This window comes from Vipera ursinii (assembly GCF_947247035.1).
Source record: "Vipera ursinii genome assembly, chromosome: 1".
Taxonomy (NCBI): domain Eukaryota; kingdom Metazoa; phylum Chordata; class Lepidosauria; order Squamata; family Viperidae; genus Vipera; species Vipera ursinii.
In genome coordinates this window covers 240,483,463-240,501,361 of record NC_139512.1, presented here as the reverse complement: position 1 = coordinate 240,501,361, position 17,899 = coordinate 240,483,463, and the positions used below count along the sequence as shown (strand labels likewise).

General features: G+C 35.6%; 2 protein-coding genes across 4 annotated transcripts in view; one reads left to right on the top strand and one right to left on the bottom strand.

The window, feature by feature from the left end:
* Positions 1-17,899, bottom strand: part of MRAP2 (melanocortin 2 receptor accessory protein 2) — a gene marked incomplete at its 5' end in the record, with an annotated part of 869,028 nt that overhangs the window by 825,806 nt on the left and 25,323 nt on the right. The window lies entirely within an intron of this gene.
* Positions 1-17,899, top strand: part of CEP162 (centrosomal protein 162) — a 41,923-nt gene that overhangs the window by 8,537 nt on the left and 15,487 nt on the right. For all 3 annotated transcript variants that reach the window (XM_083379808.1, XM_083379806.1, XM_083379807.1), the window contains 14 exons: positions 122-308; positions 1,406-1,452; positions 2,091-2,173; positions 3,689-3,716; positions 4,751-4,870; positions 6,024-6,215; positions 9,659-9,740; positions 11,841-12,120; positions 12,766-13,021; positions 13,265-13,431; positions 14,738-14,962; positions 15,424-15,561; positions 16,863-16,975; positions 17,683-17,788. In XM_083379808.1, coding sequence (XP_083235934.1) covers positions 122-308; positions 1,406-1,452; positions 2,091-2,173; positions 3,689-3,716; positions 4,751-4,870; positions 6,024-6,215; positions 9,659-9,740; positions 11,841-12,120; positions 12,766-13,021; positions 13,265-13,431; positions 14,738-14,962; positions 15,424-15,561; positions 16,863-16,975; positions 17,683-17,788 — 2,024 coding nt within the window. The remainder of the gene's footprint in view (positions 1-121; positions 309-1,405; positions 1,453-2,090; positions 2,174-3,688; positions 3,717-4,750; positions 4,871-6,023; positions 6,216-9,658; positions 9,741-11,840; positions 12,121-12,765; positions 13,022-13,264; positions 13,432-14,737; positions 14,963-15,423; positions 15,562-16,862; positions 16,976-17,682; positions 17,789-17,899) is intronic.

The following is a 17,899-nucleotide window of genomic DNA, read 5'->3' as shown; positions in this document are numbered from 1 at the left end:
ATTTGGCAGCTACAGTACTAAGGTATAAATTCATATGGTTATATATATATATATATATATATATATATATATATATATATATATATATATATATATATATTCCGATATTTTTATCATTTAGATTCAGTTGTTGCTTTGGGACCCGGTGAGAATATTTTGAGAGATGGATTGGATACTTTGGAAGAAGAAGAAGAAAAGGAGAAGTTTTTTGCTGACCTTGAAAAAGGAGCATCCTCTACCATAGACTACTCAAAATTAAATAAGGAATTAGATTCTAATAATTCTGAAATCCTGCACACCTTTTTACGGTAAAGTAAACAAAGATAACAGTGGTACTTATATGTTGAATTGCAGCAGTTTGGAAATATAACAGTGAAACACTGTGAAAACAAATTGTGCGAAATAAATATTCGTATTGTATTGTAGCATTGAAAAGTAGGGTGGAAGCTGTAGAGTAGAAAATGACACTTTATGGATGACAAAATGAATTTGAAGAGGGAAATGAGATTGGAAGTTGAAAGCAAGCAGATATTTATGCATAGACTAGAAAAATTGCTTACCATTTGTGATTCTGTTCATTTATGAAAATGTTCACTTCTCAATGTTAACATAAATAAGTGAAAGCATAAATAAATTGAAAAAAATTCCAACCCTCCTGACCTATTGTAAGAGCCTAAAAACCTAGCTGTGCCAGCTAGCTTGGGGTTCCAATGGGGGAACATTACAGTGGAGGTGGTTGATCAATTAACATAATTGGATCGTAAAGTTTGGCTTGTATATTTATATTTTTTTATTATAAGCCGCCCAGAGTTACTCTGTGGTAAGATGGGTGGCTGATAATTTTTTTTTAATAATTCCATTTATATCCCGCCCTTCTCCGAAGACTCAGGGCGGCTTACAAGCTTAATAAATTTACTTAATAAACAAATGAACAAACAAACAAATAAATAAATAAAATGTTCAGTGGCCATCCATAATTTTTACAGTATTTTTCTTAGGTCCAATCTAGGATTAATGCCGATACAATCTAGGAGCAATACAGAAGTAATTGAATACTGGACTAGACTGAGATTTAGTCTTTATTAGTAAAGGAATGTTCACTATTAAAGCCATAATGGGCTAAAATATTTTTCAAATGTATATATATAAATATAAGTAAAGCCAAATTGGGTGTTATAGCTTCCTTTTTTAAAAAAAATAGATTCTGTATTCTAAAATCTTTGGATATAGATATTCACAGACTACTTCCACCCATCCTGCCTGCCTTTAGTTGTTTAGGAAAAATTTGTGGGTAGCTGAAAGGAATGTTTTTGTTGTTAGAACAGCATAGCATTAGAATGAATATCCTCAGTCAAGTGTAAAGAGAAAAATATTTTGTCATAACTAATATTTTTATATTTTGCAGCAACCAGTCTCAAGTGAATCAGACAAAAGGAGAAAATGACAGTGAAGGTATGAGTCATGAAAAATCTGGTAATTTCAAATAATTTGCTTAGTAACCTAACATTTAATGACTATTTACTTACATGGCATTGATTTCCAAAGGATGTTGTCAATTCATTATTTCATCATAGAGATTCATGAAAGGTAGTCACGAGATATTACATTAATTTAAAGGGCAGTTCCTCATAAGTCAAGAGTTACCTGAGACAAATAGGAAAATATTGTAATTAGGCCATTGAGGGAATCCGCTACATTGCAACAGCATGTGAAGGCTTTATGCAACCAGTGACTGTAGAATAAGTTTGGGGGTTTTTTCGGTATTGTTATATATTATATAGTTTAAGACAGAAATGGACACATTTTAAATAGAAAGAATTTAAACCATGTCTTAATGCTTACTTGCACCATTAAAATTCAGTGAGAAACAGCACATTTCTGTTACTCCTCTAACATTATTCAATTTATAAGGACAATTATATAGCTGGCTATTCTGCTGAGAGAAGAACATTTAAACTGTAACTTAAGGTTTTCCCATCTGTTTGATCTGATCCAATAAAAGAGTCAAATAGATCCATGGAAAGGAAAATTGCATTGTTCCTCTTATTTCTTTTGAAGAACTAAACACAGACTTTCCTCCAAACGTTCAGGTGATTATAGTGAGGATTTTGAGGAAAATTCAGAGTGTAATGAAGACATCAAAGCTGAGCAGGCGGTCACGTCTGAAGCTACTGTGAGCATTTGTGATAAGTATAATCACTTCCTATTTTAAACATTCTAAACTTTGTGGTTTCAATGTTTTATCCGACTGTGGGCTTACCTAGTTATTTACGGTCTTTTGAGATGTAAGGACCACTAAGGTCAGTGGAATAAGCATTCAGGTGAGCAGTCATGGGATGGCATGCACTGAAATCCCAAATGTCCCAGTTCAAAGATAGAAATGTGACATAGAGTTGACCTTGAATGCATTTATTGGCTTTGCTCCTGAAGATACGTATTGTTTATAACGTTTCATAGCTGGCATCTAATTATGTTCAGAGCTCTTCAAAAATGTATACTTCTAGAATCATAAAAGATAGATTACCGCTTTAAAGCAAAACTATTGTAAGGATAAAAGAGCAATAAGATTTCAGCATCAGTGCCAAAATCACATTAAAGTAATGATATGATTAAAGATCTTGATGCCAAACATAACTCTCTTGAGACATACATAGTGTTTTTAATATGTTTTTAAAACAGATTTGCAAATCTCAGGACCCTATAATGGTAGAGCCAGGAATATTGTTTACAAAGGCATATGTTCCTGATTTAATAAAAGCTGAATCAGGATTCTAATATTTAAATGATATAATGATGGTATTATCAATCTGTACAACATTAAAATTTTATCTATAAAACTTCTAAAAAATGAACTAACGGGCATGTATAGTATTGCAAATAAATAATGCATTCTAATCCAAGAGTATAAAATATCACCATTTAAATGTTCTTGTATTCATAGCCATCTTCTCTGGTTTGTATTTTCATGTGTACTCAGGTGTATGTCCAGCATAGCTGAAGCATTCTGTTCAGTAAAAGGGCCAGATTAAAAGCATTGAAAGATTAATCAATTTTCTGCACCAAAATCATTCAAGGAATAGCAATAGCATTTATTCTTACGTATATATCACTCCATTGGGCTTTACTGCATTCTCTGAGTGGTTTACAAATGTCAGCACCTTGCCCTCAACAATCTGGGTCCTCAGTTTACCAACCTGGGAAGGATGGGAGGCTAAGTCAACCTTGAGCCAGTCAGGATCAAACTCCTGGCTATGGGCAGAGTTTGCTTGCAATACTGCATTGTATCCTCTGTGCCACTATGGGTATTAATCATTTGGCTATTGGAAATCAATACATACATTAGAATTCTTACACCCAGAACAGAATTTTGAGGAGAAAGGCACAATGATTGGAATGATTTGCACATGTATTAAATGCTTCCAAAGTATTGTTCAGATTTTGATTTCCTTTTTTTGAAAATAGTACTTATTTTGCTAATTTTCTATACCCAGAATTATAACTTTGATTTTCAGTAGTGTATATTTTTTACTTGATGCTGCTTGAGTTTTATGCAAGTGAAATATTAGTTTTATAATATATCAAAAATTTTAAGTTGTTAAATGGTAAATTACTTCAAGAAAGTTTCCTATTTCTTATTCAAAATAATTTCTTCCATGTATGAGATTTATATATATATATTATTTTCTAGGAGGAAAGGACAGGCATGCTGGCTAAAGGTACAGAATTCATATAATATGAAATATATATTATAAAATGAGTTTGATTTTCTTGAATTTGGGAAATAAATAATCAAACATAATGGAGCCATATTTTTTTAATTGGTTTCAATGTCAGTTGTAAATATTTTGGCAAAACTGACTTCAGAAATGCTCTATGGATACCTGAAAAAGCAAATATTTTTCCTTTAATTCTACTTATCATAGAGCTGGCTTCCCCATGGAATAAAAGCAAGCAATATTTATTATTATTAATCCTGAATTTTATTAGAAAAGATTACAGGAATACTTTGATGTCAACAGTACTCATATCAGTCACTGTAACTGGAAAAAGAAAGATTTTACAGATTAGTATTAAACAAATAACTTTGTCTAGGAGTCATTTTCAAAGAGTGGTCAAAAATAAAAATGGTAATGTAAGTGAACAATTGACATCAACATTTATTTTTCAGTTTCGGAAATAATTTAAAGTTTAAAAGAATAACAATTTACGAGTATACATTGGAGCTGTGTACTTTGTTATTAGAGGCAAGCTTCAGTAAAGCCGCCGTTAGTCTCTCTACAAAGAAAAACATACTACAAACTGGGGGGAAAATGCTGTCCCTTTGTATATATGCTTAGTTAAAAGAAGTCCCACTGAGTGACACAGCTTTCTTCCTAATTAGAATACTTGATATTGGAGTCTTTTCCCCAACCATCTCCTGCAAGCATGACGTATGATTAGATCCTACTGTCGCATAAGCAAGAACCATTTAAGATTTTGTTGCCAATAAGTTGATGGTGAATTATTTATCATTTTATACATAATTTTATCTTTTTCATTTTCTTATTTAAAGCCTTTTGTATTTAACGTATTTATTAAATATTTATTGTGTTATCTTAAAGCTGCTTATCTAAACAATTTTTAGTGTTTCTACGTATTAAACTTTACTGCATGTTGCCCACTCCAGTGTTACAGGTTACGCATAAGATTGGCTTTACATTTTCTTCATCTACACTAATATAGAGAAGACACAATTCTTTTTCCTTTGTAGTTCTTCTGGATTCTCAGGAGTCAGTTTTAGAAACTCCAAAAGCCAATGAACAGCAAGATGCAGCTGTGGTAGAGCAACATCCAGCTCAAGAAATTACTGTAGAAGAAATGACTGGAACAGGTAAGGCTACTTTTCATTTGTTAATTATTTCTTCTATTAATCATGCTTTAAACCAGGCATGTCAAACTCACAACGTCACGTGACGTCGCACAACGTATCGGGACGGTTTTGCCATTGCCAGCAATGGGGTGGGTGTGGCATCTGCATGACGCATACGGCCCGTGGGCCAGCAGTTTGATACCCCTGCTTTTAACGGATGTGAGGCAGGAGCAGTTTGTCTCATTCTACTTTGGTTCATTAAAATTACTGTTTGCTCATGTAAATATCCATCTGAGCAAAACAAAACTTCCCATTGACTTCCCATTTATTCCAGTGGCAGGAAATCCAGTATTTAAAATCAAACAGTCTTAAAGTATGCAACTGTAGCTTAGATACTGGTTTTTTTTCCATATGATCAGATAGACTACCTCTAGCCCTATAGAACAGAATATAATTCTTTATTGGCCAAGTGTGATTGGACACAAGGAATTTGTCTCCAGTGCATAAGCTCTCAGTGTACATACAAGCTACAAGTGCTTGGGCCAAATCTAGTTTTGAGATGACGATAAATGCAAGAAAAAGCATAGAATGCTATTTTTCTGTTCTTTGGTCTTACTAGCTACTGAATTTAAATTATAGTAATGTCTATAGATGTAATGTGCATTTTTTTACATCAGTATTTACTGGTTGGTTAGGATCTGGTGTTACGATCTGACGTAATTACATTTCAATCCTAAGGTTTTTTATTGGAAATAATCCTGTTGAACTTGATGAAACTCATTCCCAGATACGTTTGTATTTGAATCTCAGCAGAAGATGCTTTATAATATATATATTATATATATGGGATTGCAGTGAAAGGGTCCAATAGCCTGTTGCCACTGACAGAACTCCCTTTGTCAGAAGCTCCTAACAGTGGAAAGAATCAGAGGCATTTCCCTTTCCCTTTGCTCACTCATAAAATCTGCTCTGAGCGTGAAAAATCCTGAGCTGAATTGAGTCCCTGCAAAGGGTTAAAAGTCCTGTTGCCTGATCAAGCTTTGGCCCTGTGTGACATTAGAATTTTGTTTAAGTCACACTAGGTTACTAGTGCTGTTATTTTACTGATTTGTTCCTCATGAATATTTATTTTCAGCCTACTGCATCTGGAATCGTTTATTTTTTCTCCTTTCAGGTATTTCCAGTGGGCAAACCAACAGTGACATTGAAGCCTTGCATCAAGCTTACCGTCATGTGGAACAGTCTTTAGGAGCTACAGATGAACAGAACGTTCACGATGAAAAAATTGAAGTAGAAGGGAGCTTAGTCAATGACACTTCACAAAATAAAGAAAGCTGCCCTCAAAATACTTCCAATACGAATTCTGGTAAATTCTGGTACTTCCCAATATTGTTTGCATTTATTATTCCGATCACTGGACCATGTTCTCAACCCCGGTCCCCCTCTGAAGACGATATAAATACTGTAAATACTAAAGTGTCCATTGCTATTGCTTATTCTGCTTTATCTCTGATGACATCATTGTTTGCACCAGAGAAAGTGCAGAACCCACCTCTGTGAATTGTGATCCCACATGACTGCATTATGTTGCTGATTTCCAAAATTGTGCTAATGAAGCTAATTACGCGATTCTTTCCTATCAGAGTATCCTTTTTCTAGAAAGGAGGTTAGGCAATTGATTGGATGGAAAAGAGATTTGTGTCATTGATTCGGACTCCTGCATGTGTAGTTTTATTATTCATGTCCAAGGTCAATATTATGGGGTTTCCCCAGCCTTTTAAGGCAGAGGCCCCCAACCTTTTAGGCACCAGGGACCAGTTCTGTGGGGAAAGGCTTTTCTATGGACTGGAGGGGGGGTGGTTTCGCATGCTGCCTGCATCCCATGGGTGAGGCTATGCTTGTTTGCGTGGCCCAGTTTCTGTTGCTGCAGCCCGGTGCTGGTCCGTGGACCAGGGGTTGGGGGCCTCTGTTTTAAGGTCTCTGTGAATACGATGAGTAATTCATTTTCTCATATTGTAGCCGTTGTGCATATTGTTTTTTTCATGGAATGAAACTCTTTCATGAAATCTCTTTCATGAAACTTCTCAAAGGAGAAACATATTCTATTTGTAGAATGCAAAAGATTTTACAAATTTGACCACGAGATTTAAAAACCTATTTTTTTTCCTTTAGTATTTTTAAAAAATGAAATACATCAAAGGATGTATAATATACTAGTCTGTTAGTAAGAAAATTAAATTTCTATATACATAAAGTTGAAGAAATTTAAAAAACAGAACTAAACTAATACTGACAGTTCATTCCTGCCCTTCCGTCTTTAGTAGTCACCTTTTGTATTTTGTGATTGTATTAGCATCAGTCTAGAAGTCAGTTAAACATTGATGTGTACGGTTATGCAAACCAGCATAATTGGTGTTGTATTCTAGCATATGGAAATGCTTTAGAACAGGCATGTCAAACTGCCGGCCTGCGGGCTGGATGCGTCACGCCGAAACCACGCCCACCCCATTGCTGGCAATGGGGAAAAAGTTGCAATATGTCGCGTGACATCACAAGTTTGACATGCCTGCTTTAGAAGCACAGTCTAGGCATCTGAGGAAATATATTGAAAGCTACACTTTATATCTTTGTTGCTTATCTTGATTGACTAATATCTGATTATTGTGAGTTCTTTCCTCAGCTTTCAGGATTTTATTTATTTGACATCCAAGAAAATGAGTAATTACTTAGTCAGCCAGTGCATTTATGATCTCTCAGTGGCAGCAATGACTGCTCAGTTATTCAGTGTTAACATTCCAATAATTTCTGTTACTTATATATTTGGTTGATCTCTTAAATAGAGCTAACAGTATAGAGCTAATGTAGCTATAATGGTTAAAGTGTTGAAACCTGGACTCGGATGTACAGAAACTCACTGTGTGATTTGTGACCAGTCATTGTCTCTCAGCTCAACTTGTCAAACAAGGTTGTTACTGTAGGAATAATAGGATATACCACTGTAAGAGCCGTCATGGCGCAGTAGTTAGAAAGCAGTATTGCAGACTAACTCATTGCTCACTCCAGGAGTTCGATCCTGCGGGGCTCAAGGTTGACTCAGCCTTCCATCCTTCCGAGATTGGTAAAATGAGGACCCAGAAATATGCTGACTCTGTAAACAGCTTAGAGAAGGCTGTGAAGCGGTATATAAATCTAAGTGCTATTGCTATAAGACCCTGAATAAAAGATATTATAGCTAACATATAGTTAATTAAATATATAATTTCAGTCTAATACCCTTCAGTAGCATTCTTTACTAACCAACTCAATAATCACTAAAAAGTCATACTTTAGAGAATTGCCTCAAATTTGTTATTATTTATTAAGTTTTTATCCTTCCTTTCATCCAGGAGCACAAGATGACATTTTTGAAAGCTGTAATAGTATTCTCGCAACTATGAGGAAGCTTGGGCATAGAAGTTCCAATTGCCCTAAATCACCCAATATACTCTGTGGCTGAAATTTGATCTCACTGTTTCATGCCTAGTATTTGGGCTTTGCAAAATAGTAAAGAATAGGAAGGCTCCTATAGAAAATAAATATATTAAAGATTGAAGTAAACTATGTATACAAGAAAAATAAAGGTTCAGCAGGTTCATTGTTGTAATTTGGAGATCACAAATTATCTTAAAGAAGAAAAGTTGAAAGTAATGCTTGTTTTTAGTTTTGTTTACTGTCATTGTGTACAGAGCCAATGTCTCCTAGAAATGTACAATAAAATGTAAAATCAAAGCTATTCAAAACAGTTTAAAATCAATCGTTAGTACACTGCATTAATCACTGCAGAATGTAATAAGATGGACAAAACAAACCAGTCCCAATATAACCAGATATTAGATAGATAGATAGATAGATAGATAGATAGATAGATAGATAGATAGATAGATAGATAGATAGATAGATAGATAACCTTTATTGTTATTTTTTACTGTGGGCACAATGGCACACATTAAAAATGAAATTTAGCTGCTTGCTCTCAAAGTGTACATGTATATAATGCACATTTAAACATACTATATATAACATATGTATAGACCTACACCCTTACATATAAGCAACATATAAATATTAATCACTTCCATCTTGAATACATAACGGAAGGAGGAAGATTTAGAGTTCACAAGGTTAATATTGTATGAAACAAAACTGACTGAATCTGGATGTTCTGCTTCGAATACCACGGAGCCTCCTCCCAGAAGGTAACAAGGAAAACAGGTCGTGAAGAGGGTGTGTAGTGTCCCAGACAATCTTACATTTATGTGCTATGTCCTGGATGGGAGGGAAGGGAACTGCCAAAGATCTTTTTGGCCATCCTCACCACTCTGCACTGCTTTCCTGTCTGAAGCATTGATGCTTCCAAACCAGACTGTGATGCTGTATGACAGGATGCTCTCGATCGTCCCCCTGTAGAAAGTGGTCAGTACAAGGGAAGGAAGATGTGCTTTTCTCATGCAACAGAGAAAATGCAGGCGCTGCTGTGCCCGCTTCACCAGTGTCTTGCTGTTGAGCGACCAAGCCAGCCTATTTGTTAACTGCACACCCAGGAATTTGATGCTGATTCTCCACAGGCGAATCATTAATGCACAGGGGAGTGTGGCTGTGCCTGCCTTTTCTGAAATCGACAATAACCTCTGGTTTTTCCAGGATTTAAAACTAAATTTATGCCAATCTTTTAGTAATTTCTGACCAAAAAATGAAAATTTCTTCTAATTTTATTTGAAAATACTTTTGCTACAGAAATTATAACAAGTGTGCTGTTTTCCTTCTATCTAGATTTGCCCACCATAGAAGAACTGATGAAACCTATCAGAGCAGATTCATCTTTTGTCAGGGGATTTGAACTGGAGCCTGTTAGGTATTCATTCTGGAAAAAGCATGACATAGTCAATGAAATTTTCATTTTTTTTCTTTAACTCTTTTTAAAATGAAGATATTACTACTGTAGTGCTAGTAGGATGTCATTTGCTCCTTGAGTATATTATTCATAAGATTTAAATATATCTTTGCTGCAAACATCTGTTTAATCAGTCAGTGGAGAGAAGAATTTAAGATGAAAGCTTGCAACCTTAAAATGGTATCTCTTTGCTCAGTTCTGTAGCTGGCAGAACTAAGTATAGGTAGTCCTTGATTTACAGCCACAATTAAGCCCCAAATTTCCATTGCTAAGCAAGATGGTTAAGTGAGTTTTGCCCCATTTTACAACCTTTCTTGCCACAGTTGTGAAGTGAATCATTGCAGTTGTTTAGTAACACGCTTATTAAATGAATTGGGCTTCCCCATTGACTTTGCTTATTAGAAGTTGCAAAAGGTGATCACATGACCCCTGCAACCATCATAAATGCAGGCCAGTTGCCAAGGGTCTGCTGTCCCATTCTCTCTCTCTCTCTCTCTCTCTCTCTCTCTCTCTCTCTCTCTCTCTCTCTCTCTCTCTCTCTCTCTCACACACACACACACACACACACACACACACACACACACACACACACCACAGGTGTAAGGAGTCTTTGTTAAGGCTTCTGAGCCTGAGTTGGTATTCCCCAGCAATTCCCTGTGCTGGCACCAGCTCAACCCCAATAAGTTCCACAGGATGCTCAAATGAAGCCAACACTAGTCCTCAAGGCAACGGCAAGTCCAGTCCACTAGGCAAAAGCAAGTTCCCAAGGCAAAGGCAAGATCCAAGACCAAGGCAAGTCCGCAAGGCAAAGGCAAATCCACAGGGCAAAGGCAGGGCCACAAGGCAAGGCAGGGCAAGGCCACAGCTGAAGAAACACGGTCCAAAGTTCAAGGCAAGAACACGCAGCAAGGAAACGAACACCTTCCCAGCATCATTTCACTCCCCTTGATGGGCTAAATGACCACTTCCTGGTGCAGCTCATCAAGAGGGATGAGGCTACCTTCTCACGAGTGGCCTGGCTGACCTTCTTTTTGCTGCCTCCTCTCAGCCCTACATGCTCTCAGATCTGGAGGAGGAGTTAGTTCTTCTTCATCTCCACTGGCCAGCTGCAGCTGTTTGCCTTCGAAGCCTCTCGGCTTCCCAGCTGCAGCAGAGTCTCTCCTGTCTCTAGCTCAGTCGGCTTCTCCCCTGTGCTCAGCCCCTCCACTCCTGTCCTGTAGTCCTTGCCTGCCAGCTCATCCTCCTCTGAACGAGCATCTGGGGACGCATCCGGGGAGTCATCACAGGTCCGAATTTTGATCACGTGATCACAGGGATACTGCAATAGTCACAAGTGTGAAAACAGTCCTAAGTCACTTATTTTAGGTGTTATAGCCTCGGACAGTCAGTAAACAAATGGTTGTAAGTCAAAGACTACCTGTAAAATAGATGACTTAAGGTATGACGGGAAAGAATCCCCCCCAAGCCAGATCTCCGTACCCAGAAGGCAAACCTTGATAGAGCTTCAAAGGGGTGCTTATGGGGCCAACAATAACCTGTCTAAAATACATTATCTTAATAGTGCATGTCCATGAAAACATAAATCATGAAATCATGGAGCCACATCTGATTATAGTTCATCCCTTCCGCCTTCCATAAGGTGATCAGCCAACTTAGTTTACTGATTTTTTTGCATCCGCTGTAGGAGACAGAATATTTTTATTTTTTATTTTTATCTTTTGTTGTATGCTAGTATATAAAACTGTAAAACAAATAGGTAGAGTTCATTATTACTGTATTGGGTATAGTTTTCTTTTTATAGTCAATGAGTTTTTGAGTGTATGGGAAAGAACATTACCTGGTCAAATATGAGATACTTGTTTATAACTGCTGCAGTGTGATCTATTGATAGTGCCATTATTGCTTAGTCCTGTCCTGCTGGACTAGGTAATTGTTTTGCTGCACAATTATGTAAAACTAGTGCGCAATTCAGTATCAAATGTCCATAATTTTTATAAGCTATTATTAATAGAAACAACAGGACCTATTCATATATGGCTTTCTTTCCCTTCCATCTCATAGTCCTGTGAAAGTCGCACAAGATCACACAGATGGATTAATGAAGACATCTAAAGAACATCCTAATGATACTTCAGTGGAATCTCAAAACACTGGCTGTCTTTCAAACCATCACGGTGAACAAGAAGATACTTCTGTTTTAGAAGTTGCAAATGAAAGTAGTAAAGATAGTCCTCATCTGAAAGTTATCAAGAAGAAATTAGCTGATAAAATTAAAGATGTTATGAAATTAAGCACTCTGTCAAATTGTTCAACACTGTATCAGGAGAGGAAATCTGGACAGGTGAGCAGCTATTACTTGTCACACTTAAGGCACAAAGAAGAGTTTTATTCTTCTACAGCTAAAAGCCAGTCCAAAATAAGCCATTAAATAAAAGATAGCCTTTCAAAAAAGGAACCAGTCATCAGCAGAATTTACTTATTTCATAATCCCAAAATTAAAAAAATAGGTCTCTGCCAATCAATTAGGAGCCATCAGAGAGGAATCAAAATGATCCTGTTTAGTAACAGAGTTTAATACTTTGCTGGTTGAAACTTTGATCCTATTCCTCCAACCTTTACTCCCTATTTCCTACTTATCTTCAACTTTCCTCACTTTTCATGAAGCAGCTGATTTCTAGGATTCTGAAATATTACTTTCAAGACGCTCATGTTGACCGCTGTGATTAGGTTACTGCTTAGGCAGCTGGGTATCTACTTGTTTGCATGATTTTATAGCTGATGTTTGAGTTGCTTATTTGGGATATAATCAAATTAATATAATTTTGGCAAAAATTTATTTGGTAGAATTAGATTTACAAGTTAATCTTGCCATTCTATAGAAGTATAATTCAGTGGTTACATAACTTTATTTTAAATATTAAGCCTCTATTTTACATTCTGAAACCAAACTAGTCAATAATAATATACATGTATGTGTCATTTGTAGGTGCATCAACCCAACACTTCGAATAAAGAGAATCCAAAATTAGCACCAAATAAACAAGTAATGTATAAGAATAGTAAAAACACAATGATTATTCATAGAAAGAAACATTTGGGTGGATCACATAGTTCTGTTAGAAGTTCTGGATATGGAAAACCCAATTCTTCATTAAAGCACCTTCCTACAGTTAATGAGAAGACATTGAAGGAAAGCAACAAAAATCCACTTCTGAAAGTCAGATCTCCACCAAGACAGAAAGGTGTGTGAGTGTGTCTATTTTAAATTACGTGTGTGTGTGTGTCTGTGTGTGTGTGTAATTTAAAAATGAAATAACGTGAAGTAATATATATATAAACTACAGTATTAAAGGTAATGATAATAGATCTTTTTGGCATAAAATAATTATTCCAAGAAATATAAGGTATCTATATCAAAATTATATAGTCACTGTTGCAATGTTTTTTTTTAAAACAAGACATAATTGATTGTTTCCCTTTCAAAGGCACATCAGTGACTAAAGTAATTCAGACAAAACCCCCTTCACTCTCACCCAAAAGAAATGATTCTACTAACCCTGGACAACCATCTTCAGGTGAATTTCCACCAGAGGCTAAAGAAAATGACATCCAGCGTCACAAGATAAGTGATACAACCACTGCTCTTCAACAGGTATTTTTTTTAAAAAGGGAGAATGCTCGAGAAATGAAAATGTAGAATATGAGGAAGGCTCTTCGTTCTAAGCGTTCTTAGTGTCACGTACAGCTTGTTCTCCTTCAGCAACTGTTCGCAGTTACGACAGTGATGAAGAAGTAACTTTGCTATCTTCATTTTTTACAACCTTCACTGTAAAGCAAGGTTTTACTTTTTGTAAAGCGAAAGAAAGCTGAAGTAAGACAGGAAGCACCATTGCGGTTTCCCTTAATGACCACTTGGCTTAATGAGTTGGTGGTCCCAACTGCGGTCGCTAAATGAGACCTGTATACCCTTCTCAGATATGAGAAAGGAGAATGAACACCCAGTTTGGCATTCCCTTATTTGATTTGATCTAGCAAATGGATAATATATACACTGAGCCCAACCTGTAGCACAAAAAGTATATACTTGGGGGGGGGGGTTTGTTTTAAATAACTCTTGTGCTACCATAAACAACTACTTGCTATTGACTTCATAATCTATGAATTGGGTTCCATTAATAGAACTTACAAATTGAAGGAAAGGGGGAGAGGTAATTTTGACTTTCCTCAATCTGCAGTCCCTCAGTTTACTCAAGACCTTATTTTAGGTGCAGAGGCAGAGTATGAGGTGATACAGAAGGCGGGAGGAGGAGGGGGAACTGGCAACCTCCCAGCCTTCCCCTCCTCTGCCTCTTTTGTGAAAGTGACACTTTGAACATGATCCTTTTGAACATGGATAGATTGGGGTTCCAACATAGGAGGCTTGTCTGGGGAAAAGATATGTGAAATCCAATCTATAGTAATATCGTTTTATCTCACTTATATCCTCATTTTTTTGTAAGACAGCTTTGGGAAATGTTGGATTTCAATTCCCAGCAGCCTCGACCGTTATGATTGCTGTTGAAAATTCTTGGTGGGGTTGTACCAATAGCCGGAGGAATACAGATTTCCCCATCTTTGCTTCAGGGAGCTTAGACCAGTTTGTGTTTTTCCATCTTGGTGCTTATTCATTTTAATTATAATATGCTTGGGTGCTTATTCAAATGCTTCCTCAAGCATAGCACTTATTTCTGTGTATTTTATGTACTTGAATTAATTTGCTCCGGTGCTAAAATGATGCATTTTCCTAATGAACAGCAGTGTTTTAATTCCTCTCTACAGTGTGGAAATATTTTGCACGCTGGAATAGGCTTGGAAGACATTAAGCATTTAATTTTTATATGAAAAAAAACGGAAAGGAAAATTAGCACTTGAATCTGATTCTGCATTCCATATTGTATTTATTTCCTGTGTATCATCAGGCAGCCCCAATTTCCTCATTTCACAATGAAAGAGAGCTTTATTTACTAAAAAGAGTGCAGGAAGCAGAGGAAGAATTGAGTGCAGCCAAAACTTTGATTGAACGTCTGAAAGCCACCTCTCTGCAAACAGAGAAGGAAATGGAGGCAAAAATTCTGGAAAGGAAAGTGCAGCAAGATAAAGAGCTTTCCCAGTTGAGCCAAGAAAATTATGTTCTTCAAACACAGGTGCCATCTTACATTCTTTTGCTGGATACCTTTTAGTATATTCCTTTCAAACAACATTTATCTTAGATTTGATTAAAATGTCCATGAAACTGCCTGCCTTTTCTCATTGTTTTGGGAGATGCAACCCAGTCAGTTGTCGTGCAAGATTGTCTTTCTACTCTTATCCAGTTTTATGTATTGAAATGTATATTATTAAACAAGAAAAAAACTGCTACTCAGTTCCTAATAATCACAAAAATACTGGGCAGCTTTATAAAATACGATAAAGGGCCATACATGTTACTTGGAGGAAAAACAGAATACAGATGTGATTATTCAGGTTACTAACATTTCAATAAATGAATACTATGTACTTGAACAATGATACCTACATTCTGTTTCTCAACTATATACGTATTTGGCTTACACGTAAAATTATTTTTTCTCAGCATTTTTATAATGCTTAGGCATTTTCTTCATAGCTAAATAATATAAAAGACCTTAAAAAAGGAACAATGTGGTCAACTACTCGGGAGAAAAATCCTAACGATGAAGACATGTTGAAAGAAATCCAAAAAGAAATCCAGAATCAAGAGATTCTTCTCCAAGGATACCACCAGGTAAAGATCTTTTAATATTGTGACTCTGGCCTTTTTGTTCTGTCTACCAGAAGTGTTAGACAGAAGTTCCCATTGGAGCTTCTCAGTCAGTGCAACTAGCAGTTATCTTGGTAGAAAAGAAGCTGAAGAAATCTGAAGTAAGTAACTTATTTTTGGAAAATTCAGTTTGAACCCTCACATGTATTTATTTGTTTGCATTTGTTAGATTTATAATCACCTTTTTTCCATGCAAATTAGACATTCTGAAATAATTTTCAACCGAGAAAGTATCATCACTTTGGCAAGGCATCTAGTGTTTTAGTGTTAAAGTAGATTTGAACCCAGCCTCCTCAATTCTAGTTCAGTATCTTAGTACCCCACTGGCTCTCTAATGTCCTGTTCCAGAGGGAATAAGGATAATTTTTGATGCTTCACATTAATCACTGGTGGTACATGAATTTGGTTCTTAAGAAGTAAATAACTTTGCATGCAGCTATCTATATTTTGTTTGTATGAGTACTTAGTATGGCTAGTCAAATCTAAATGTTCTAAATTTCATTTTTTTTAAATTTGAAAATTCTTAGTATGTTTCTTCTTGCCTAATTTGTATCAGGAAATAAATAAGTATATCCTGCTGCCAATTTTTGACTGTGACCGGTTCTGATAATCCCACTCTGTTGATAATCCTCTTGTTAAGCATAGATTAAGCTTCCTGTTGTTTCTCAATCAGCACGTATTCTTTTATTGAAGCAACATTTGAAATGAGACTTCAGAAATAGTTTAGCCCCTTCCTCCTGCCAAATTTAATCATCTTATTTAATATAATTTAACATACAGCCACTTTAAAACTATAAATGGTACACACACCAAACTTTCAGTGCAATGTAGCAAATTAATCTGGCTGATTTAATTATATGCAGAAGTCCATAGCTTCTGTGCTGCTGTCCATACAACATTATTCATTTAATAGGTTCCCATTCAAATCCTGAAACAATTTACTCTTGTCCCATAAAGTAACAAGACATTGTTGGATCTGAGTTGTTTTAAAGAAAGTTTTTTTATTAGCACATTTATTCAAAGGTAAGGATCGTGAGGTTTAGGTTATTGATTCAGGAAATTGAACACCGGGCAGCAGCCTAATCTGTTTTATTGTGATATAAATTTTCTGAGCCAGGGAGAATGTTGGATGAGATCTCTCAACAATACTTTGATTTTATATAACAAATTACTATTGGTCTGGAAATTAGAAATGGCAGATACTGGTGCACATCTTTTCACATGAACCGGTAGTAACTAAATAATTATTCTTTTTTTTAATTCAGGAGAATGAAAGATTATATAAGCAAGTTAAGGAACTTCAGCTAAATAACAAGAAAAATGAGGAAATTATGTTTAAAGAGAATCAACGTTTGATGACTCAATTAGCAGCTTTACAGTGAGTTTATTTAAGTGTATGGCAAAATCTATAATAAGTTTGCATAAATTATTATTTCTGTAGTAAATAGAGGAACATGTCATTTATCTGGATATGTAATTCCTTTTGAACATAAGTAGGACTTACTTCCAAATAAACATGATTATAATTGTGCTGTGTCTAATTGATTTTTAGCTAGCAAATCAGTTGTGGCTATTCCCACCAAAATCAGTGGTTTAATCAGACATTCTAATATTGGGTGATATTTGCCTTTCAAATATTGTCTCATTTCTCAACTGTACAAAATGGGTAGGATTATATTGACAGATGTGCCTTATTTTAACTTACTACTTTTTAAAAGGTTTTGCAGAAAAAAGCCATTTTAGAGAAGTAGTTTGGGTCAAGACAGATTTCTTACTAAGTTTGTAAATAAGCCACCTAATATAAAGTTCTGAATCTCATCTTCTTGCTATTGAAATTGAATAGTTTCAAAAAGGAAGTTATTCAAGAAATCCCAGTATAGAAATTAACAACTATATTCTGCTTTGAAACAGTACCATCTAAATTATTCTGAGATATTCTTGTCAATTGCAATAAACTAAGAAGTCAGCAATGGAGTATGTGTATACATATAAAAATTAGATCCATTTGCATATATATCCAAAATAGAGACACTTTCTATCTTAAATATAAAACTACAAAAGTGGTAATCTTTTAATTTAAAATAGGGAGAAGCTAGAAAAAAATAATGTTTTATCACATGGAGTGCAAAATGATAAACCATCTGAGAATCAGAATTTCACAGACTTGATTTCAGAACTTCGAGCAGCCAAGGTAGGCCTTTTTGAAATTTCTGTGCTTTAATATTTAAAATATTGCCAGCAAGTTCATATCATGAATATGTAATGTTACTAATTTTATAACTTATCTATTTTAATATTCTTT